Source organism: Amphiura filiformis, chromosome 2 (assembly GCF_039555335.1).
Source record: "Amphiura filiformis chromosome 2, Afil_fr2py, whole genome shotgun sequence".
NCBI classification, from domain to species: domain Eukaryota; kingdom Metazoa; phylum Echinodermata; class Ophiuroidea; order Amphilepidida; family Amphiuridae; genus Amphiura; species Amphiura filiformis.
Window position 1 is genome coordinate 63,134,443 of NC_092629.1, and position 26,091 is coordinate 63,160,533.

Here is a 26,091-nt window from a genome sequence, read left to right on the forward strand (position 1 = left end):
AAAACATCAATTTGGTATCTTCTGCTGGTGGTTCAGCCGAAAGCCGTGCAGGCCTAGTTAAGACAAAAATAATGCATTTACGTGAATCTGTAATTTATATACAGACAGTATACACCAGGCACAAAAAGAAACTCGTCAGTTCTATTCATCCTTTCTGTTCAATAACTTTATAATTATGGATTATTCTGAAATATACATTTTGTTAATTGGACTTTGCTTTCTCATTTGATACCCTGTTTGTGAAAAATGAACAAGAATTGACCAAGATATGCGCCTCCAAAGCCTCAAACCCCAAAATCAAAAGTTGCATTTTCAATGATTTTCAATGGGAACGCATCGTTGTATTGCATACAAGCACCACGGGCAAATCAATAAAGCACACAGTGTAACAGGCACAATTGAATCGTTAAAATTGCAACTTTTAATTTTGGGGTTTGAGAGTTTGGAGGCGCATATCTTGGTCAATTCTTGCTCAATGTTCATGAACAGGGTGTCAAATGAGAAAGAAAAGTCCAATTAATAAAATGTATATTTCAGAATAATCTAAAATTATCAAGTTATTGAACAGCAAGGATGAATAGAACTGACGAGTTTCTTTTTGTGCCTGGTGTATATAAATTAGCTACATGTATTTGAATGGGGCTTCAACTTCGTCGATACTGCCGTTTTCTTGGGGTTTTTTGCCAATTTTTTTCATTAAAAAAATTTATAAAAGTAACAATTTGATTTTTTTTTTCACTTTCGCTGGGATCACTGAATGGGGCTTTGCAACGCGATATATTCAAAACTTATTCACCTACTGTTATAGCATTAATCCGATTATTACACAACTTCGCCAGCGTATTCAAGGCATCCAATGCAAATAATCACCTAGATTATGACGTATCATACTGTATGGCGGAGTACTCAAATTCATTCAACAAAACCATGATTACAAGCTATTGCAATCTACCGCGACAGCTCGTCTCACACACATAACAAATGCACTATACGATCAAATAGGTTGACGACAACGTTTGATTGAATGCACTGCATTGCGCCATGATTACGGTGAAGGACACCGGTTCAAATCCTTTGTATGGAGCCAATCAATAATTTCACGCACATCCTCTATTATTGCCCAATTTATTGCCCGGGATGATTGCACACTGTAAAAGAGCTATTGTTATAATGTTTGATGAAATTGTGTTTAACTATTTGCTTAAGAACGGCACAATACAGATAAAGCAGACAGATTTACTACATTTGGAACATGTATATACATATAGGGAATGTGTGTGAGTATTACCTAATTATAATAGGGGCGTATCCAAAAATGAATTCACGCCCCTTTCAAATGTCGAGCCAAAGTGCAGGCCCTATGTCTGGCAACCTGTATCAGCCATGGCAGGGATCTGGCAGGTCATGCTGGGAGTGGATAGGTCAAAGCCAAGGTCTGTGTAATCTTTGGGAACGACTTTGATGGTCACATCTATATAGGGTTGGGGTGAGGACCTCTTCTTGTGCCAAGTGTCGGACAGGTTGTCGTGAAATGTGGTGGTCAAGGGGGACCGTTTTGTGTCTGGTCACAGGGCGTCCTGAGTCAGTGACAGTGCATAAAGCATCAAATACAGCACTTTCTTTGTCCTGCGAAGGACCTGAGGGTGTTCGTCTTGAAAGTTTTGGATTGTCTTTGCTTCGGCAGACACCCTCCATGTGGTTTTCACGATGACAAAGTTCACATGTGTGTCCAAATGCTGGGCATTCATTCTTGCGTATGCAGGCAGGGGAACTTTTGCCATGACCCTTTTGCCGCAGTATGAGCAGGGTCATATTTATCCTTAAAGTTTGCTTTTGTGGCCTTCCTATACGCGTGCTGGTGGCTGCTGCGCCAACTGCATGTGAGTCGAGTAACGTGGAAGCTGATCGCTTTTCCGGACTCCTTGGCGCCAACAAATTGAAACACCTCTTCCAATGTCATGTCTTGATTCTCACTACCTAGGAGGTCAAGTTGAATGTCAGGATCAGCAATGCCTCGTGTCAGAACATCTCTGAGAATTGCATCTGTGTAGTTGACGTCAGTGTTGCAGCCTGGGCACTTAATAACAAATTTACAAATGCCTGCTTGTCCCTGGAGTCGAGCCCCGAAGCTGCGGACTGCTTCGTCACGATCCTGTCACATGTTATGGAGATGTGCCCTTGCGACCATTGTGTTCTCCTCACGTACGGCGAGTATCTTTATCGCTGCTAGAACCTCAGCTTCCGTTTTATTTGTAAGGGTTCCTCCTGCTGCTCTTGTGAGGTCTTTGCGTAACGGTTCTGAGCAGCATTCAAGCAATTGTACCACCCGATCTTTGCCCGTGACTTTGGTAGCTTCAACATAGTCTGTCCAGCGAGATGTAAAGTAAGCCCATTCCTCACTTGAGCCAGCAGCGGCAATCGTGGGTCGTTTAACCTTTTCCACCTTGGCTGTTTGTCCAGAGGTGTGGATACCGCTGTGGGTAGTGATGAGTGCAGCAACGATGGCAGCATCAAGATCGGCAGTGGTGTAGTCACAGCCAGGGATTGGACATGTTACGACAGGCATTGTTGCTGTGGTTGGCTAGTCCCCCTCCACCACACATTGAGCATGTTGAGCATATTTTACTTTCTTTACTATGGATTAAAAATACACAGGAATGAAAAATTATATCATAACATTAACAGTTGCCAGGATTGCCACTCATTATTAAACTTTTGTAACTTTAGGCTACATACTGCTTGGTATTTCAAAACATTATAATAACATTTAAGTTCCCTTTTTAAAACATCTAAGTTTGGTCGTTTCTCTGTCATCTTTACTCTATACAAATGAAATTTTGCAATAGTCAAAATCAGTGTTAGAATTAAATCATATTTAGATCCAAAAAGAATTAACTGAGGGGTCATAGCTAGATCTATACTGATCTTGTCTTTTATCCAGTCTTTGAGATCTTCCCAAAAATTTCTAGAAAAAGGGCAATCCACAAAGAGATGCTTGATTGTTTCTGGATTTATCTTACAAAAAGTACATAAGTCATCATCACTTATGTTCATTTTTAACAACAATGTATTTGTACCTATGATACTCTGATTAATTCTGTATTGAAACCATCTCAGTTTAACATCAGTGGAAAATTTGAAATTTAAGGTACATATTTTTTTCCAATCATCATTCTCCATTCCAAATTCCATTTGCCACTTTGACTTACTCATTGTATTCTTCATCTTTGATTCAATAGAAATATCATAGAACATTTTGCACCCTTTTCGTTGCTTAAAAAGTAGTTCCATATTATACGGCTGAAAAGGGGAGGCTAGTTTGGAGCCTATAGTACCATTGTAATTACAATTTGACTGAATTGCCCTAATAATACCATTGTATTCTAAGAAATTGGTCTTCACTTTATAAAGTTTTGTAAATTCAACAATCGACAAAAAGGATCCGTTTGCATTTAAGAGATCATTTATAAACAGCACACCCCTTTTTTTCCAATGGGCATAACAAACTGATTTACCACCAATCTTTATTTTATCGTTCCACCACAAATATTGTTTTGCAATACGGTTAAAATCCAGATTATTATTATTTACAATGTTTATAAGTGAGGACCAAGAAAACAGAGTATCATACCAGAACTTATTATCTATCATGTTTTTCATGTCATTAAAACGATACATACCAAGGCAACAAATATCATCACTTTAATACACTCACGATTCATAATGGGTCGCATTTCCGCGATACGCGCCATCAGTACGCATATCCGCTCCACCTTGGAAATAAACAACCTAAAATAATTTGGGTAAAAATGTTGTGGTAATAGAATAGAAATAAAGGGTGCAGCATTATCCTTTACACCCAAATAATGTGTCCTTGGCAGTAAAAACGTTTAAATAATGGGTTCGGCTGTACCTCGCCCATTATTACGTTTTTACTGCCTCGGACACGTTATTTGGGTGTAATTACCCATCATTTCTTAAACATATTGACTGGGCATAGACAACAATATGTATTGTGTCATGTTATTATTATAGTAGTTGTTCTTTCCTATGCGTCTCAAGCATATCACGTAGGAGTCCTACGTAGAAAGAACTTCAAAAAAGGATATTAAATATTCTGTTAATGTTGATAGGGTTAGTGGGAAGACTATACCTAGTCTTTATAATATTGGATATAAATTCTATGGTGTTTTAGTAGTGGTTAAGGCCAAGGAAAACCAGGCGGTGAGTGGCATGATGGTCGGAGAGAGCTGACAAAAACGCTTGGCCGTATGGCATTTTCCATATACTCGGTTAGTTTTGTGGGGTTCATTATCGAACCCCAACAGTTTTAGCTTGTATTTATGTTTTTTTATTAACATATAGGCCTATTTGTTTGTGATATTTCAAGCGTTTTAAAATTTCAAAATAATCCCATTCAATTACACAGTTGACGATGGAAATTTACTGATGTAGAGAAGGCACGGCGCATACCACCATACCACAATGGTACTAGTACCTGGAACTTGCCTGTTGAAATTATACAGACAATTTTAAAAAATCCAAATACACATTTCTCTAGTCCAAGTTCAACTTTTTAATATTGACAAGTCTTCTTTCAACAATGTGAGCGAAAAGTCTTGAGTTTGCAGTTTCAATGCTACCCAATTTGCAGGTCCTCGGACAGTGTTAAATTGTTGCGTGTGATATTATATCACTCATACATAAATTCTAGACAGTTTATTTAGAGGTTAATAACTGCGCATCGGTTATTTGGAGGGCATTGTGAAAAATCTAAACATTTTGCCTTTGGAACCGAGGAATATCCCGATGCCCCGAGGGATATTCCGAGGTCCAAAGCAAAATGTTTAGATTTTTCACAATGCCCGACATATCACCGATGCAAAGTTATTAACCTCATTCATAACCGTTAAGTTTAATCTCTTCACCTTACAAAAAATTACACAAAATTTTGCTCAAAAGTTCATAAAAAAAGATGATTTTTACATCTTCCCTTTTCAAAAATTGATCAGGCTAAAACAGGATGACCAATAACGGAAGTGCGTATCACAATCTGTGCAAATATGTTAGCGCGCATTCCAAATACGGTAGCCAGCGCGCGCGCAGTTTGTTCGACGCTTAACCAACACGCCGGTCAATTGTGTGCGACATTGGAACAATTACGCATTTTGCGGTCAATTGTGTGATATTAATGACCTCTATTTGCATTCGCGTTCTCACAAATAACTAAATGTAATTGGATCGCACGCATCACGTTTATTAATGAGGTTATGAATGGTTGATTACATAACTTTCTCTGGTATATAATCATATAGTGCACCAACCATTTTTCATTTGTATTTTCAATTGTATTATTTGTGTACTTCAAAACCCTGCTAAAGCATGCTAGGGGCACTCTACTTTCAAAATCAACCACCCATGGAGATGCTACTGTGTGTGTAAAAAAGTAGGAAAATACCTGGTGATGTATGTATATTTTCACATCGAAAAAATGACAATAGCAAATGACATTATATTGTTTTTCTTATGTTTTTTTTGTTTTGGAGCAAAAGCGCTGTGTTATTTGTAGAGCGCTATAGAAATGTGCTTTAATAATAATAATAATAATAATAATAATAATAATAATCATGTTCATAGAAAAAGAAAGCAATTTTCAAAAAGGCTCCATTTTCAAGTTACAACACTTTAAAATGTCCACTTTCGTATGTACAAAGCATTTTTTAAACTTTTGCACTGACTTTATTACATGACCTATGCAGCTGACTTACACACATAAGCACAATTTAAAACTAACAATTCATTGATTCAAGTGGACCACCCACCAAAAGCCAACCTCCCCCTCCCACCAACCCCTCACTCACACATCATACAGTTAGACACATTTTTTGGGTGTTGCAGATCTGCCAACCCCGGAAAGTCAAATAAGGGACACAATAAACGGGTGTGGTCCAGGGGGTGCCTTAGGATGACCAACAACCCCTTTAAATCAGTCTATATATCGCACTGACACACTGAACCCCCCGCCCCCGGCTGAACCTACATTGATGTTGAGTCTACTAGTATATGGCACTGAATATATGGCGTAAATAGCGCCCTCTGTTGGTGCAATGTTACTGTTGGTCAATGTTACAATAAGGTTACTTTTTGGGGTCAAAACCACTAAAAACGAGCAATTCGGATTTCCAAAAATGGGGAAAATATAATGTTATTCTAATCATGTTTGCACATATAAAATCAGAGATGATACTTCGAATTTTGACCCAGACAAATATGAGCACGTAATATTGTGAACTTTTTTATTTATGGCACTTACAAGAAAACTAGCGAAATTTACTGCTGTACGGTAACGTACGTTACTATGGTTTGTAAGACTCAGCATTGTATTTGTCAGGGAGGGAAGCACATTACTAATGATCGGTTTTCACTATTTGAAATGGATGTTTGAACTTGCTTCTTTCAACCGAAAAGACTTATTTCACCCTTACCATTGGTATCCTGGAGTGAGTGTGAATTTGAATACAGGAGATGTGGAATAAGTAATCGAATACCCACCTTTCATAATTTAAACTATTATCTGGTACTTTAGAGAATCTTATGCAAGTATTGGATCAAAAAGTTTCTTGTTTAATGTGTTTGACATATACCACCAAATGATTTCCATAATGGTTCCTCATATTGCATTGTGTCACTGTTAAGAATGGTAACATATGTTACAAATTGTTTACATACTCATAGAACTAAAAAAAAATAAAAATGTTGTACATTGCTAGTGAAATATATTTACCATCGAAAATATATCATACTTAAATTCTATAGAATCTATAGATACCCAACCCAGAAGTGCCCATTTCTAAATTTTTGAGTGAACACGATAATGCGATTGATTTTCTTACACGTAAAATACGGCCAATTCAGAGAGAAAATCTTGTTTCACGTATAGGGCCAGCTAAGGGCCTACTATAGACATTTTCTTTTTGTTGGCTGGCCGCTGAGCTACATCTTTTTACTAATTATAGATACGTCAAAAACGTGTTCCCATGTTGAAAGTGTACAAGCTATTTCTACTTGCTTTAGAGAGAGCACAATTGAATGAAGACGATTTATTTATGCCAGGATTTCATTTAATATAACTATTTTTTATTTTAATATACCCCATACCTAACAAGAACATAAGGAAATATTGTAAAGGCCATAAATATACGCACTCATGCATAGGGAGACAAACATGATAAAGTTAATCTGTTCTTTTCATTCTCGTTCATTAACCTTTGGAACATTTCACAATCCTTTCGGCAATCTAGGGCCATAGGCCTATAGTAATTTAAATCGTGAAATGGCGCAACATGCAAATTAAAGCAGCGCGAGCGAAAGCAGTCGCAGACAAACTCTAGATATTAAATGAAATGCAAAGAAAGAGGAAGAGAGACTGATGAAAATAAAGGAACAAAGTCAAGAATGAACAAGAAAGAGAAAGAAAGAAAGAAAAAAAGGAGGAAAGAAAGAAAGGAAGGAAAAAGAAATGAGAAGAAAGAAATAAAGAAACGAAAAAGGAAAGGAAGGAATGAAAGTAGGCCTATGAAAGAAAGAAAGAAAATACGAAAAAAGAGGAAGAAAGAAAGAAAGAAAGAAAGAAGGAAAGAAAGGAAGGAAGAAAGAAAGAATGAAAGAAAGGAAAAAAGCAAGGAAGGAAAATGAAAAGAGAAGAAAGAAATAAAGAAAAGAAAAAGAACTAAAAAGGAAAGGAATAATGAAAGTAGGCCTATGATAGAAAGAAAGAAAAACAAAAGAAAGGAGGTAAGAAAGAAAGAGAGAAAGAAAGAAGGGGAGAAAGAAAGAAAGAGAGAAAGAAAGAAAGAGAGAAAGAAATTAATACAAAAAACTGCTATAATGGAGAGAATGAAGATCTACCAAATGGGCAGGGCGTGACCAAAAGGAAATTAAAGTTTGAATGCAGAAAATTGGACATTAAGTCCGATGCTATCAGGGCCAGCAAGGGTGCCGTAATGGCATATAGTATGTATATGAATGGATGAAATAAATTGATTGATTGATTGTATGTTGGTGTTCCTTCAACCAACGCTAGTGATCTGAACCTGAGGTTTGGAGAAGGCCAGTGACTTTAAGATCAGACGGAATATGGGGAATCTCGTTGTAGTGGCGCGTGATGGGAGTGTCACCGTTGTTTTTGCTCACTTTGATAAAGTACTTTTGTACGAAAGTCAGTGTATAATTTTATATTAAAACATCGTTGAACAACACCATTTTGTTCAATTACTTTTCACTTTTTACCATGCGATGTTACGTGGGACTCTTAATTTTTTTCTGCACCAAATAATGAGATTTATATATTTTCTAAGACATTAGATCTGTTTAATAATTTATTTGATTCAAAAAGAAAAACGTCAAGTGTTCAAACTTTAAAGCTCTTTTTCTCGAAACAGCGATTTTAATTTCAAGTTAGATCATTTTACCAAATCAGGGCGAATTAGGCTGTTTAGCTTAATCATGTGAAGTGACCTCTTGAAATGATATCACACTGATCAGACTGATCTTTATGTTATTACAGTGAGGCCCACATACAAAGTTCAACAAAAAGTGAACGATGTTATAGCTTGAGGGCTAACAAACCAACACCGCCAAATTCGACTGACGTGTGTACAACGTGGGAAGCTATGGGGAAATTGAACACTCGTTGTCTGATCATGCATGTGTTTATGGTTATGGATAACGGTTACTTAGCAGCTCTTGTTCTGCTTGGGTTTATTGAATACACTCTATATATAGTATACAAATATTGACTGCTATGAGGGGCACAGTTAAAATTATAGGCCCGAGGTGATGTCAAAACCATGACTATGCCCGAAGCGAAGCTGAGGGCATAGTCATGGTTTTGACATCACCGAGGGCCTATAATTTTAAACTGTGCACCAATATTAAGCAGTCAATATTTGTTTTATATACCGAATAATATAGATTCTTCTCATTTGATTGGTTAAAAGATTTCCTGACTGACAAGGCCTACAAGCTTTTAACTGCATAGGCATTTAGGCTTAAATGCACACAGCATGACAGTGCATGCAAGAGCAAGGGTGCAGAATTTGGACCGATATCTACCGATGTCATAATCTAAAACAACCCTACCGTTTCTGTGCTAACATCACACACTGCCGAGTCTCCAGGTCGTAGTAATTTGTCTAAAAAGTGACATTTGGCAGGTATAAATCCTTGACATGTAACATTTTGTAAACAATCACTGCACTCACTACGGCGGCCGGTGAAAGATCGTCGTCAAGCAAGGAGAGGTCAAATTCATTGCGAACTGTGACGGCGCTATAGTCTCAACACTCGTAATCAACGCCGGCCGTATAGTGGGTGCGCAATGTATACTGAGCGATCTGTGTATTCGGGTTGCGAATATCCAATTATTTTCCGGGCATAGAATCAACTGTGCCGGGGCACAGTTGTTGTATGACGTCATCTTGATAGAAAAAGGGGGCACAGCTATTTTAATGACTCCACTTTTAACCAATCAGATGAGAGGAATCTATATATGAGGTATATAATCATCAATATGTCGTTTCCAGTCCCTCGCTGAACTATTGGGTTCAGATATTAATTTTTTTAAATAATTCTTACCCCATGCAGCTGATGGGGTGATTACGGGTCGTCAAAACCACTAACCGCGAAATGAGGATATCGAACTAGTTTGCCCGCAGAGGGCTAAAAAGAACCACAAACCACGAAATATGGATATCCAACTAGTTTGCCCCTCAAGCTTCAAAAACCACTCATCCAGAAATATGGATATCCAACTAGTTTGCCCCAAGAGGGCTACAAAGAACCATTAACCATGAAATATGGATATCCAACTAGTTCGCCTCGCATGGCTACAAAGAACCCCTTACCGCGCAATATTTTTTTACATCAAATATAGAATTAATATCTCCCAAAAAACTTTTCAAACCGTCAAACGGGGCCAAAGTTTAAAAAAATCTTTCCTGTGTGGCTTTTCACCCTTTTTTAAACTTGGTCCCATTTATGAAAGTTTCTAAAGACCCATATGAAGTCATCTTTAGGCTACTTGTTTGTTTTCTTAGTTGTCATTGTTCATTTTGTAGAGTAAATGAATAAATGTTCGTGCGTGATTGAAGTTTTTCCGTAAAGACGTTATAATGTATTTTGATTTAAGCAAAAGTAGCAAATACTCACTTTGTTAAATTCTTCATCGCCTTGTGCGATTCTCGCCTCATGTACAGATGTAGGGCCTATATGCAAGTTGACAGACAGTCAATTTGCTAAGTATATATAATACTCTACTACTCTCTATTCTATGAACATGCAATATAATGAAACATAAACCTTCAAATGATTTTGATAATACATAGCTTTTGAACAGTCTTAAACCTAATTGTAGAAATTACTACTATACTGAATGGGACCAAGTTTAAAAAGGGTGAAAAGCCACACAGGAAAGATTTTTAAACTTTGGCCCTTTTTACGCTTTTGAAACGCTTTTTGGTAGATACTATTTCAAAGCATATTTAATGTGTTTCTTTTAAGCACATTTCACAAATACGTGAAGTTCATGATTTGCGTCAAAACATCGCTACTTCCAAAATAATACGATTTGAATGATCAAATTTTCAGATATTATAGCCTGTTATGTGATATTCCATGATCATTTTCTTATATTACGATCCACATTGGTACAATATATTAAGTTGAATGGTTGCGACAGGTTTTTAGTGGTTTTGACCCTTTGTCGAAATTACCCCCTCTGTTGGCCAGTGTTACTACTGGTCAATGTTACATTACGGTGACTACTGATGGTTAATGTTAATTTACATTAAGGTTAGTGTTGGTCAATGTTAACAGAAGGTTACTCAAGATTGCTTTCTGACCCTGCGAGGTTCTTCTATATCGGAATTCCATATAGTAAAGAACACAAATATGGGAGTCTCCGGCCTCCAGTTGAGTTAGGAATATTATTATTACGTTTGAGCAATCATACTTTTATTTCCTCTCTTCAGGTGCAGATGTAGCCATATCAGTGAGTCGCAGACTTGGCCTGCTGCAAAATGGACCCGATGCAATAGCCATCTATAGAGCGCCCTCTGGAGCATTTCCCTATGATACACCACCTACGACCAAGAGTCTTGTTGATGCCATTGTATACAACACAGGGGATGGGTTGTCTCATACGCTAGTGGATAAGCTGCTTCCAGGTGTGTATTATTATTAGTATAGGAACACTAGGATCCACAACATGCTCATTTATCAGGCACAGTTCTTTAACCCCAATACATATCCATTTGCACATTCATTAAATGACCTTTGAAAATTTGAGGGAAATGAAATTAATGCAAGTATCCACCGGGACGAAAATGGGAGATTTAGACCCCTTCTCTTTTGATAACATAAAGATAGGGGATTGACCCCTTGGGTTCCTCAAGAAGCTTCTAGAAACAGATGTAGTACCCCCCCATGCTCATCTGGATCTGCCTCTAGAAGGTCCCCGCCCTCTAACTCAACACAAAAGTTGGTAACCATGCGTGCTACTAAATCTTTCAAAGATTCCTTTGCAATGATTTTTCATCAAATTTACCCCCTTTTTCATGCAAAATCAAGGACAAAATTTGGCCCAAAACAACCCCTTTTTTGTGGTTTTTATTGACTAGAATTTCAAACACCATTTTTAATGACACTCAAAATTGACATAAAATGACTGGATTTTTCCAAGCCTACCCCATTTATCCATATTTTGCGGACAGTGTGAATTAAATACTCCCTATTTTGCCAATTTCGCAGTCAAATTTCGCGGTCAGTGCCAATTAAATACCCCCTACTTTGCCAATTTCGCTGTCCTTAACCAATTACCCCTTTTCCATGATATTTTGTGTTGAAATTTTGTGTTGAGTTGGGGGCCGGGCCCACCCCACTTGTTTGTTGACAGATGTCCTTCCATCCGTCTTTGTTTCATCATGTTGATTAGGCTAAAAAGATAGTTGACTTGCCCTTTAGGTCCCAACACCTAGGTCGGTCGGTTGATATATATTTTTTTTTCAATTTCTGCAAAATATGACGTGATGCCTAATACTTTGCATAGAGAATTTTAGAGAAATAAAGACGGTATGCGCTTTACAAATATACACATCTTCAGGTGCGTATTTTATCCAAAATACAACAGAAAATCAATGCAGGAAGCGCAACTGAACACAATTTCCATCCCACAATTCCCTGTTAAAGTTTCTAAAAGTTTAAACTGACTTTCAGCACAAAAATTCAACTAACCTTTAATTTTCGATGTGTGACACATCTTCATCAGAAAAAGTCCTAGGATATTGTGATGGACATGCCCTTTGTTGACCATTGGCGACTTTGGTCGAATGAGGTCGTTGTATAAGGTTGTCAATTCCAGTCCTTTATCACGATTTAGTTCTAGCGATTTCATCTTGATCTGTTGAAGTTACAACGTATGTTTGCACTGCCAAAATTTATGAAACAAATGAAGAAATAAATCAGAATTTTTCAAGAAAAAAAAACACGACCATGTTTTTTCAGATTTTTGTGTCGGTTGATAAGGGCAAGTCAACTTATTTTTTAAAGCCTTATGCAGTCGGCTAATCACCTTGGTGACTATTTTCTTTCCATTACACTATTATCTCAGGACGTAGCATGGTTCTAGAGGACCCCTCACACTTTGCTGATGATGATGAGAGTATCAGTCGTTGCCATGGTAACCAGCGTCTAGATCCACTGATGTTTAGTTTGACCCATCCAACACCTGGACAAAGGAATGCCTGTCCACTCGGGTTCATAGCAGGTAAGAGGGGCTGGCCAGAATTCGCAATTTGTTTATTCGTGACGTTTGAACAAAGTGATATTGCCTGCACTGAAAAATGCCTGATTGTGCAATATTCCACACTCAAATGAACTTGTTTTAATCTAGTACATGTTGGTATGTTCAAAGGTAACTTGAATAGATCACTGTCAGCAGAGGCGGATTTTGGATGGGCCAGCGCCCCCCCTATTTTTTGCAGATCGGCACCTGACTTTGTGTATGTTTGCAGAGCGGCGTCTGACTTTTCTGTGGGGGCCGAGCCGCCACGGCGACAGCTGTGGCTATAGGTGCCCCCTATTGAAAATTCCTGGATCCGCCCCTGGTCTTTGCAAAAATTGTTTCGAGGGGTCCAAATAGTTTACATGTTCAGTTTTGGAGGGGTCCAAATAGTTTACATGTTCAGTTTAATGTTACATTCAAACGTCACGAATAAACATTCAAACGTCACAAATAAACAGTTGTCTGAGAGAGCAAAGACAAAAACATTCCTGGTGGGTAAGGCATCATGGTTCTGTATTACTGTCATAATTGCATGTGAAGCGCTAAAAAAATGTTTCACTATTTTTGCCCAAATCAAAGGTAAAATATTGTGTTTACCAGGCCATTTCAGTTTTGCACTATTTGGGGAAAGGCCTAGGAGGTTGAAATTGTCTTTTGCGGATTGGTTTTGGGGATAACAATTTCTTCTTTTTTTTTTTTTTTTTTTGGGGGGGAGTTAGCAAACCATTTTGCTCCCTGCAATGACCATACTGACTGTCAAGGATGATCTTGGAGATGATTTCTGTTCTGTCTTTTCATCAATGAGGTCAGTGTCAACATATCAGGTCAGGATTTCATAGAGCTTTATAATGGAGGAGGAGGCACTAGCTTACTTTTGAATAGTCTCATTCTGGTATTCTTTGATGAGATCAGTGTTAGTGTAAACATGGCAGAGTCCTATCCCTCCTAATCTAACGTCTTTGCCTTTAACTGATACATTACAGATGACCAGCTACCCGTCTTTTACATCAATGAGATATAAGTGTTATTATGTGCCAGGGCAGGATTTAGTGAGAGCTTTATAATGGAGGAGGGGCACTAGCTTACTTTTGAATAGGCTTAGATCAGTGTTAATGTTAACATGGCAGAGTCCTATCTCTCCTAATCTAACATCTTTGCCTTTAACTGATACATTACAGATGACCAGCTACCCGTCTTTTACATCAATGAGATCAGTGTTAATGTGCCAGGGCAGGATTTCATAGAGCTTTATAATGGAGGAGAAGGCACTAGCTTGCTTTTGAATGGTCTCATCCTGGTATTCTTTGATGGAGCCAATCAAGATAGATCTTACTTGGAAATTGATTTGCATGGTGCAAGGTGAGTGGTGATTGGTTGGGCTATTCCATTTGAAATCCATACACCCCAGATGGAAAACATTACCTTAATTTTTCACACAGGGGGGTGTTGACTTCAAATGGAGTCACCCATTCAGCATTGTTTAGATATCTCAGTTTGAAATACATACTGCTTAAGGTCAAATCTTCCAAGAGTGGTTAAACTGATTGGAATGTTCCATTTGAAATCTGTACACCCCCTATTTTAAAGCTCAAATCACACTTTTTTATGCTGCATGTGATATCTGGTATTACAAGCATAATTATAATTGATAAAAATATGGGACTTTTTCTTAATTGAAAATCCTTAGATATGGGTCCTTGTTTTCAGATTATATGTTAGATATGGGTTCCTATTTTCTGCAAAATTACCCTTAAAAATGGGTTGGGGTTCGACAGTTAGAACAGCACATCCCATCTAAAATAATCCAAGTATTGGGCAGGGGCACTAGCATAGTAGCATGATGGCCCAAAGGCACAGGATTACTCAAAGGCCAACAGATGGCCCATGCCTCCAGACCATTTCAATCATTCCCAAAATTCTTTTCAAAAGAAATTAAGATTATGTCTTCATTGATTTGTGTATTGACGGTGATGTTGTCGCCATTGTTGTCTACATGGGACAGGGCAAAGTTGAAAAATGTGGAGCATTCTTCATAATTTGGGCACCCAAAATGCAAATTTGCACCAAAATTAAATGAAGTTATAGAGAAAAACACGGCAAATTTCTCAAAAAAGTGGGGTAGCCATGGCCACCTGCTTGTTACAGATCTAGAAAGGGGACTTGAGATCCGAGTTATAATCTACTTGCTGAAGTTGAGAACCTTGTGGTAGAATATGATTTTTCACAGGCCTAAAAAACTGGCCTGTCTTTGATGTGTCTGTAACTACCCAGCAAACACAAAAACGTTTTAAATAAGTTATATTTTGGCTTTTGGTTTAGCTAGATTTGTTTGATTGATTACTTGATAATGTGATTGTTTGATAGGTTCATTGCTTGCTTAATAATTGTATGAATGGTGGATCAGTTGTGATTGATTGATTGATCGACTGACTAATCATCATTTCAATAACTCAGCCTCTCAAATCACTCATTCATGTCAGTCATTCATTGTTGATTTATTGATTGAGTTATCTATGTTTTGTTTCATTTTCTTTAGTCATTCATTGGTACTCAAAAATTCAAAAGATTTTCATATGATTTTTTGATCTACAGAACCAATAACAGTGGCTATTTCCTCATCGGTAACAAGAACGTCAATCCTCCACCAGACCTCATCATTCCCGACAACATCCATGAAGGTCCTGATGCAGTCGTCTTATACTATGACAAAATAGTAGACTTCCCCAGAGGCACTGTCTTGAACCCTCTGAACATAGTGGATGCTTTGGTGTATGGGAGTGATACTAGTGGAGATAACAGTCTTGTTAGGAGTCTAGCACCAGGTCAGGTCATGGCTGAGGTGACCCCTGGTATGACCTTGTCCAGATGCATGCTGGGACATATGGTTACTATGTCTGCATTTCATTCTTCCATTGCCACTCCAGGTAGGCCCTAAGATGTCTGTAAATTAGGGAGCGGTCATTATTTCTGACATGTGGAATTTAAGGGGGGGGGGAACATATTTTTTTAAGAGGGTAGGCCTACTAATTTTATTTTGTGGGGAAAATGAGGGGAAAATAATTTTTTGTAAGTCATGAAAGGGGGACTTTTTTTAATTTTTGAAATTCCTCCATTTCCCCTTAAATAAAGGAAGGGAATTAAGTTAAAATTGCTAAGAGATCTAAAAGCATTATTTTGATTGGTTACTCAGATGATTAAATTATGTAATTAACCAATTAGGGGCAATGTAAGAAAGGCAATATGTGACGCGATCAAGGGAAATGAGTCGGATGTCGCTAATACTGATTTTGAGATATTGGCAAAGAAAGTGTTAAAATTCTTTTGCTTTATATTGTTTTCAGCGATTGATAAATTGATATAACTTTGTAACAAAAAGTCGTATTAACATGGGGTTTTCAGTTTATGAAAGTTTTAAATGTCCTCTTTAGAAACATACGTAAAACTCATTTTCAACCAGGGTCGACATGTGACTCATTCCCCTTGATCATATCACATATGTGCTCATGGGTTTAAATGTCAAGCTTGTTATTTTGGTTCAGTTTTTGTGACATTTTTCAATATTTTATTCAGGTGCACCCAATGACTGTAGCCAAGCTCCAATCATCTTAAATGAAATCAACCTAAGCTTATCCAGGCCAACAGGACCTACAGGACAGTATATAGAATTGTATGATGGTGGAAAGGGTCAAACTTCTCTCGATGACTACATACTTGTGCTGTTTTTGGAGAGTGAGGGGAAGTACAAGGAAATTTGGCTAAAAGGATACAGTACCAACAGGTAGGTTTGTGGAAGGGTCAAACTTCTCTCGATGACTACATACTTGTGCTGTTTTTGGAGAGTGAGGGGAAATACAAGGAAATTTGGCTAAAAGGATACAGTACCAACAGGTAGGTTTATGGAATGGGTCAAACTGCTCTTGATGACTACATAACCTACTTGTGCTGTTTTTGGAGAGTGAGGGGAAATACAAGGAAATTTGGCTAAAAGGATACAGTACCAACAGGTAGGTTTGTGGAAGGGGTCAAACTTCTCTCAATGACTACATACTTGTGCTGTTTTTGGAGAGTGAGGGAAATACAAGGAAATTTGGCTAAAAGGATACAGTACCAACAGGTAGGTTTGTGGAAGGGGTCAAACTTCTCTCGATGACTACATACTTGTGCTGTTTTTGGAGAGTGAGGGGAAGTACAAGGAAATTTGGCTAAAAGGATACAGTACCAACAGGTAGGTTTGTGGAAGGGGTCAAACTTCTCTCGATGACTACATACTTGTGCTGTTTTTGGAGAGTGAGGGGAAATACAAGGAAATTTGGCTAAAAGGATACAGTACCAACAGGTAGGTTTGTGGAAGGGGTCAAACTTCTCTCGATGACTACATACTTGTGCTGTTTTTGGAGAGTGAGGGGAAGTACAAGGAAATTTGGGTAAAAGGATACAGTACCAACAGGTAGGTTTGTGGAAGGGTCAAACTTCTCTCGATGACTACATACTTGTGCTGTTTTTGGAGAGTGAGGGGAAGTACAAGGAAATTTGGCTAAAAGGATACAGTACCAACAGGTAGGTTTGTGGTAGGGGTCAAACTTCTCTTGATGACTACATACTTGTGCTGTTTTTGGAGAGTGAGGTTATATTCATGGAAATTTGGCTAAAAGGATACAGTACCAACAGGTAGGTTTGTGGAAGGGGTCAAACTTCTCTCGATGACTACATACTTGTGCTGTTTTTGGAGAGTGAGGGGAAGTACAAGGAAATTTGGCTAAAAGGATACAGTACCAACAGGTAGGTTTGTGGAAGGGGTCAAACTTCTCTCGATGACTACATACTTGTGCTGTTTTTGGAGAGTGAGGGGACGTACAAGGAAATTTGGCTAAAAGGATACAGTACCATTAGGTAGGTCACTTATGTCACTTTGGGTTTGGGGCAGAGTTAATAGCTTACCCTTCCCAGAATCCTTTGTAACATGACTCATCACCTAATTACATCAAATGACACTCTTATTGCTTTGTACTGGTTACCTTCAAATATTTTACCCACACACTTTTCTTACAATGAAAAGTGAATTGGTGAAGTTGCACTCATTACAAATTTGGGTAGGCTATAAAATCAGTACACTTCAGTGGTTTGAAAAGCCTAATTGAATTGCTTGTTCTGCCCAGGTGAGGTGCCGGTGATTTAACGCCAGTTGTGGTTTTGTAGCCATTCTTGGTAATTTGTTTCTTCCAATTTTGCTCTATTTTCAGTGATGGTTTTTTTCTCATTGGCAATCCCCTGTCAGCAGCCACACTGCAAACCCACTTTGCGCTACCACCCGGTTTTATCAAAGAGGGCGCTGGTGCAGTCGCACTCTACAAAAGCCAGGACATCACCTATTCTCCTAGTACACCAATACCAACAGGACTAATTGATGCCGTCGTATATGGTACAAAATCATCTGTTGCTATGACAATGATGGATGCCTTGTTGCCAGGGCAACAGCAAGTCAACATAAACGATGGTGTGACGTCATGCTGTGATTGGACTATTAGTAGATGTAGCTGTTGTGAAACAAGACAGACTGCCAAATTTGGAATTGGAATTCCGACTCCGTTGCTTCCAAATAACTGCTCCCGTAAGTCTGCCTTAACTTTAGGGGTCCCAGACTTCATCATCAATGAAATCAAACCCCGTAACAGTGACTCAAACACAGAATTCATAGAGTTAAAAGGACTAGTCAGTACACCATTAGATGAGTACGTTTTGGTGTTATTTTCCGATAGAGGGCGCTCAATATATACAGTCAGTATGGCAGAGAAACGCACAGACCACAATGGCGTAGCGGTTATTGGTTCACATGGAATGGTGCCCACACCTTCAATCTCATTTCCAAATTCAAATGTACCCATAATCCCCCAGGGCACGGGAGCGGTGGTTTTGTATCGTGGTGTAGTCACAGATTTTCCGGTCGACACACAGATGACGGCTGATGGTGTGGTAGATGCAGTGGTTTTTACGAGTGACCAAGCCAAACTGGACAATGAGATGACATCTGTGCTGACACCTGTATCACCTAGTTTTTATGCTGGTCACTTTTGGTAAGTGTCAAACCTTTTTTATTAAGTGATCAGATTGTAACCTCCTCCATAGTTTGTTCACTGAAAGACTATAGGCCTACATGACTACACACATATACTGCTGCCCTCAGTCGTCAACCGTTTGGATTGACGACTGAGAAAACTACGTGGAAAAAGTGACGGATTTTGCAACAGGATTCCTGTGGCATGCATAGAGCATGCGCAGTTGTGTCCAAATTGACCCTTTGACCGAGTTTGTTGGTTTTAGAACTTCAGAGCGCGATCTTGTCACAGCGGCGCGATACAGTGATGCTCTAGTCAGTCGCGCTATGGCGCCCAACCAAAGTCACATTGAATATTTTTCAGAAGTCCGTCACGATATGGCCTGTAAGATAATCAGTCGTCACTACGAAGCATAACACAGTATAATGCGAAGTGTAGACGGCTGATTGGAATTAGTCTACTACACACATATTACTTTGACTACAATTCTTGCATCAGATCATAACCTCCACCATCTCTATTCATTCTGTTACTGCAGGTTAAAAGGAAAGGATCAATCCATTTCAAGATGTCAGTGCTGCAAACCTCAATCCAACTCAGTTTTCACTCTATCCATGCCAACACCATACCAAGCCAACGTATGCCCCAGTGATGTGTACAGCGCCACCATACAGATGAGGCTAGTGAATGCGGCGTATCATATCTGGGTGGAGAATACGGACCTCATCGTGGAACTGAAGAAAGAAATAGTATCCGGGATCAATCTATACTGCCAGTGTGGATTCAATGATGACTATCTTACAGGTAAAACTAAATCACATTTCTGAAGTTCTGTTTTCTAACTTACATTGAGGCCTACCACTAAAACAATGTAAATTTTGAATTGCATTGCTCTGGCTGTTTTGATATGAGAAGCAAAAATGTATATAACAATATGATAGTACATTATACACTTCTGGTGTTGTTACTAAAATTCATCATGTTTTTGTTCGTATTATCTAAACAAAACATATCTCTAGCGTTAAATTTTTCTGGGTAATGAAAAAAATATGAACTTTTTTTCCCGATACCAAAATCTCAAGTTTTGAAGAAGAAAAATGGGGGTGAGGATGCCATCTGTCGATTGGATTAAGGGCATTTAAGATATGCTAATTTGATCATAACAGCTAAAGCCCCCCACCCACCTAAAGTTTGTATCAGAAACATTTGGTCAGAAGCTATGTGCTATACACTTTTTGGCCTTTGTTTAATTTGTTATGTCCATTTCTCTCAATATATTCCAAAGATGGTTTTCGAATTTGACACCTTGCTGAAGAATTAGTGTATGTATATGTACTTTTTACTTTGTTTGGTGATTGGATATGGTGGCCTGATATGCTGTCTGGTTTTGTGTCATGTTAGATGCATATTTATGAATATTAATGAGCTTATTTACATATTATTTGTATTTACAAACCTTTGTTATTTACACACCTTTGTGTGGGGGGCCACCTTAATTACAAACAGTGTAATTCTAGTTTACTCAAGAAACACAGACATCACAAGCACGACCATTAACCCTAACACCCAAAAAAACCACAAAATACCATGATGAAAAATGCTGCGCATCCGTGAATCCCAGGGTCTGCGATGACGCAATCACCCCAAGTGTTATATGCTCACGGAATTGCTGCCCAGGCAGCGATAACCAGTGTAGCTACCGGTCCGTGATCGTCTGGTTGGCATGCAGGGGGTCAAAGGTTTGAATGCCAGGGGTGCCAAGTGACTTATTTGTTCATCTTCTCTCCTTTTTCGTATCTTCTTTAACTTTGATATCAAAAAGTAGGGTTCGGTGTTAGGGTTAAGAAAACATATGGGGTTAATCTTGATGATCGACCAGGCAATTAACTTGTCTTAAACATTTAGGGATGAAATCAAAACTCGACCGGCAGTCAACCACCGGTTACGGGGGGTTGGAACCGGTTTATATTGTTCTGAACAATGCGGTTTTGATTTCAATGGTAGTTGTATATACCAATCTCTGCATTCTAATTGATAACTGTTACCAATATCATTGCGGTGCCGTCCCTCCAGATTACATAACCTATTAATACACTCTAAGATAGGGAGAACCAATCAGAGCCATCGTTAGGAAAATCCAAACCATGCATTGATTGTGTCTAATGTGCACAGGCACACACTCCGCCTACTACACGCAGTGCTTTCGGACACATTTATTTTTCTTGCAGGTTGACGCATTTATATTTGCTTGTATTTTCCAACACTTTTAGTGATAATTTTGTTATAAAAACAGCAAAAATTTTGTTGTTTTTTTCTTGTTGTGTATTAGATGCATGAACATCAGCGTGCATGCATTATTTTTGTCTAATTTCTCTCCCAACAAGTAATCCATGTTCATTAATCTATAAATTATGCATAGTTTACCATTTAACCCCCTCACAGATGACAAGATCATGAATGGCAGTGTGATATATCAGGCTACTATGCTGGCAGTAAATTCAAACCAATCTCTCCACCTCATTGATAGCTATCATCAATATATCCATGAAACACCACAGATTAGTCTCCATGGCACAGTCTATGTTATAGATGGCAAGTGTGTGGAGAATTGCAAAGGAAGCACTCCAGCTAAGCCGGAGTCTAGAACAGGTAAGTAAAGATGCATTATGCCCTTGGCCAGAATTTTTTGTAGGGGTGCAGATTTGTCCAAATGCAGACCTTTTCAAGAGAAATCCTGAAAAGTAGACCTTGATTCAATCTGCAATTGATTATTGGATCCTGTTTTTTAACAAATTTCACAGAAAGTTCATTATTTGGGGCCCAATTTTGCTCTTTTTTTTATAGACAAAGCAGATCTTTTGCAGATTTATGGGGGAGGGGGGCACCACACCCACCTTGCTATGGGCCTGCCTGCAACCTTATGATTCACGCTAACTATGGGATTTTTATTCCCTACCAAACAAATTTTGAAAAGAGTACTACAAAATGAGCTCCGATATATGCCAGGGTGTATGAATGGGTGCACAAAATGTTAACTTTTGGCAAAAAATGTTAACCCTGGTTTCTTTTGTTGATTTTTCCCACCACATGCTTTGATGATTTCAATGGGACTTTGACACAATTACCCTTTCTTTTTAAAATATTTTTTCTTTTGTTTTGAACCACAAATGCCTGCAATTACAGGGGCAGCGGAACGATTTTGAAAGTGGGGGGGGCCAGTCAGGGTGATGTAATCGCGGCCATCGCGTTAAGCTTTACTTGTGACGCAGGGGGGGGTGTCTGAGGGGATGTGCCCCGTCAGAAGTGAGAAACTTTTGCAAAATGAAGGCCCATTTGGTGGACCATTCTGGCACTATTATTGTGTACAATTTTAGTTTGAAAAATCCGAAAATGGGTTAAATGAAGGCCCAAATTGAAGCCCTTCGTGGATAAGTTTACACTATAATTGTATAAATTATTGCTTTTAGTGTTGGGTGTCCTAATACAGGGGAGTTGGAAAATTTTGCAAAATGAAGGTCCAATTGAAGCCATTTTGTGCATAATTTTTACACTTTCTTTAAGCATGTTAAGGTCTAAAATAGAGATTTGATTATTTATGTTCACCCAGACATGTTACACACAGCACATTATGGGTTAAAAGTGGGGGCCAGGTCCCCCACTGGCCCCCCCTACCCCAGTTCCGCCGCCCTTGCCTGCAAACCTTGTGGGGACACATTATGCACCCTGTAATTTTTTTTTCTCTCACCAGGTCTTTCACCAGCAGAAGAAGAATCCATAGTAGTCCTGTGTATTGTGTTTTCAGCCACTATCATTGTATCGGTCTACTTATGTGTCAGATATAGACGTAAAATATGGTAATTACTTACACTTTATAGACTATTTTGAATCAAGATCAAAAAAGTTCAGAAAACCAGGTGCAGTAAGCGATACTTATTCAGTAAGCTAGCCATGATGATGTCATGAATCATGGTTCCCTTTTGAAAGAGAATACAGCTTATTTAGCCAATGTCAATGTGGGTTCATCAAAGCAAATATTTTCCTAAATTTAATATTGAACTACTGTAAAAGTGATAATATTTACATGTGTAATTTTTCGGGCTTTGCCAATTTTGAACTACATTGCTTGTTTTTAATTTCGCGATTTTGAGTTTTTATTACATAGACCTATACATTAAAAGAACATATTCATGTGTTTTTATTTTCGCAGTAGCTGTGTGTAAAGCGCAAAATTAATGTACCGCAAAAATGTTCACTTTTACAGTAACACCTCCGATATTTGGTACTTTGCGATATGACTGTAATGGAAAGAAAAATGCAAATGTTCGTCATTCCCAGTACAAATAATTTTGACAAAAATAGCATCACTAATGTACTAACATTAATCACTTGTACAAGACATACCCCACAAAACAAAATCACTATTTAATTTCAGCTTCTATGTGGACGATAAGTGTCACTCCATCAATTGTGACCAAGGTTGTTCCTGTTGATGTGTTATGACCATCCCGTACCGCCAGTGGCAGCACCAGGATTTTTTTGGGGGGAGGGAGAGGGGCATTGGAGGGGGGGGGCAAAGTGAATTTCAGGGATGGCAAAATCAACCAAATTTGCACAAAATTGCAGCAAAAAGTGTGATTGTGGGGTTTTGCCTCAAAAGTGGGGGGGGGAGAAAAATATTGGGGGGCAAATGCACCCAGAAGGCCTGCCACTGCATACCGCATGTGAACATCGCAAATGCATTCAACTAATATTTCGATCATTTGAATAAAACTAGTATAGGGGACCCATCGTTGTATACATTGATCTCAGATTGTGTCACAAATTCAGTGCCGAAACTTGATTTTTGCAGGGTATTGAAAAAACATTGAGGGTAAAATGTTAGAATATGGCTTTAATCATTTCATATATTATTTTATTCACTTGTACCACCAACAGGTCTTACATGAAGAGAACCCATGACATTTCTGTAGTAGGAGAATTCCCAGTCATATTTAGACGTTCACAAAATGATCAGAATCCTGTCCTGCCGGATGATGAAAACGAAAATTCAGTCAACGGATTTGCCAATCCAGTGTACATGTATCAAAGTCCAAGTGAGGCAAGTGTCCCAAGAATTGTGGTTGAGGAACACCGCAGTGCATCTGGAAGAAGTAGTCCCAGAACTGTGGAAAAGGAGCAAGGTGCATCTGGAAGAAATAGTCCCAGAACTGTGGTCAAGGAGCAAGGTGCATCGGGAAGAAGTAGTCCCAAAGTTGCAGTCAGAGACCAAGGAGCATCGGGAAGGAGTAGTCCCAGGAATGTGGTCATTGAGCATGGAGCATCTGGAAGGAGTAGTCCCAGAAATATGGTCAGCGAGCAAGGAGCATCTGGAAGGAGTAGTCCCAGGAATGTTGTCAGTGAGCAAGAAGCATCTGGAAGGAGTAGTCCCAGGAATGTGGTCAGTGAGCAAGGAGCATCTGGAAGGAGTAGTCCCAGGAATGTGATCAGTGAGCAAGGAGCATCTGGAAGGAGTAGTCCCAGGAATGTGATCAGTGATCATTCATCTGGAGAAGTGAGCAATGGTGTATTCAGAACTGGAAGTCTTTTGTCCAAAGCAAAGAAAATTCTTGATGGGAAAATGCACTTTGACAATCCGCTCTTTGGGGTCGGGTCAAGTCCTGTACAAATGAATGTGACACCAGGAGAAGCAAATGAAAGAAACAAAGAAAATATAAACAAAGTGGAAGTTGCACAAGATACTGTTAAGAAATATGACAACATTCATTCAAAAAAAGACAAAAAACAGAAGCAACCAGAAAGTTTTGCCAATCCCCTGTATGGTTTCAATACAGGTCCTGCTGAATTGGAAATAACTGTTATGCAAGATGAGAATGAAGCTGTAGAAGCCACAAGGAACCGCGGTAATCTTGAAACTGTGGATAGAGGAGTCCAGAGAGAGGTGCCGAATTTGGAAGGTGCAAAAACAGCTAGTGGAGATGAAATTGAAGGACAAAGAGAGGACGGGGTCAAAGAAAGATTTTTAAAAAAATTCAAAAGATCCCATAATGGCGATAAGAGCAAAGAAGCAGCAATGGCCGACTCGGAGCCTTCTAGATTTGTGCATATGTGATGTGATCAAGCTAAATCAGACATAGCTTTTCATTATTCTGAGCAACACTTATATTGCAATGGAGTTTTCGTTAAAATGTAGCTCTGAAAATGGCACGTACAATGAAATTTTAAACTTAATTTTGATTTTGCTTAGCAAATGATTCATTTAGCCTGATCACATCACATAGCGACTGCTCAGTGCCAGAAGTGGGTAAGTGCAATAGCTGTCCTGTTAACATTATTTTGGTAATTTACACACAGTATATCACACTCGTTTACGCATGGTAGTTACGCACGACATGTATGACAGCTGTTGCACTTACCCTATTGCCTATAACTAAGTGTCTCCCCTACCATGGTGGCAACAACATCATAGTGCACTCTTTGAAAATGAACCTTTTTTCTCTCAGAACCCTTGGTGGTTGGAACCATAAAAGGATGTAAGAGTACTCTGAAGAACCTTATTGGTTCTATGAAACTCATGTAGAACTTTTATTGGTTCTACAAAAGGTTCTGGTTCTAAGGGAGGGGAACTTCCCTATTAAATCATTAAGGTTCATAACAACCCTTTGGATAACCAAAAAGTTCTGAATGACTTTCAGAGAAAGTGGCATAAACTCCTTTTTTGGTTCCCCCGGCCCTAAGAACCTCCAAGGAAGAATAAAAGCTTTTGGAACTAGGCTTTCTGAAGATTGTTTGGGAGGCAGTCGTCTCTCTAGAATGAAGATAGTCACCAACTAAACTTTACAACTATTTAACCAAACTAAACATTTAATATAAGTATAGCTAACGATTGTGTGAGTATGTTTGACCCCTCAGATATTCACCATTGCCTCAATAGCCGACCACTCCTGGTTGACTTCCTATCCTACACAAGGAGATATAGCTCATTGTATTGAATTCAATGTGTGTGCTAACTGATGTCAGCCCTTTGACTGATCATCCCATTTTCTTGCCAAATATATAAATGGTGCTAATTATATCAATTATAATCATTATGCTCATTTTATTATCAAAAACAGTTACTGAAATATATTTGATACCAATTGTACATATATAATTATACCGTAGTGCTTTGAATTATATATGCAACCATTTTATCTCAAA

General features: G+C 38.6%; 1 protein-coding gene across 1 annotated transcript in view; it reads left to right on the top strand.

Annotated features, from left to right (window-relative positions):
- Positions 1 to 26,091, top strand: part of LOC140142035 (uncharacterized) — a 142,224-nt gene extending 116,133 nt beyond the window's left edge. The window contains 12 exon segments of the mRNA XM_072163947.1: positions 11,031 to 11,225; positions 12,668 to 12,823; positions 14,020 to 14,200; positions 15,434 to 15,765; positions 16,412 to 16,619; positions 16,907 to 16,955; positions 17,071 to 17,177; positions 18,082 to 18,912; positions 19,433 to 19,698; positions 21,337 to 21,543; positions 22,643 to 22,748; positions 23,830 to 26,091. Coding sequence (XP_072020048.1) covers positions 11,031 to 11,225; positions 12,668 to 12,823; positions 14,020 to 14,200; positions 15,434 to 15,765; positions 16,412 to 16,619; positions 16,907 to 16,955; positions 17,071 to 17,177; positions 18,082 to 18,912; positions 19,433 to 19,698; positions 21,337 to 21,543; positions 22,643 to 22,748; positions 23,830 to 25,003 — 3,812 coding nt within the window. The 3' untranslated portion in view covers positions 25,004 to 26,091.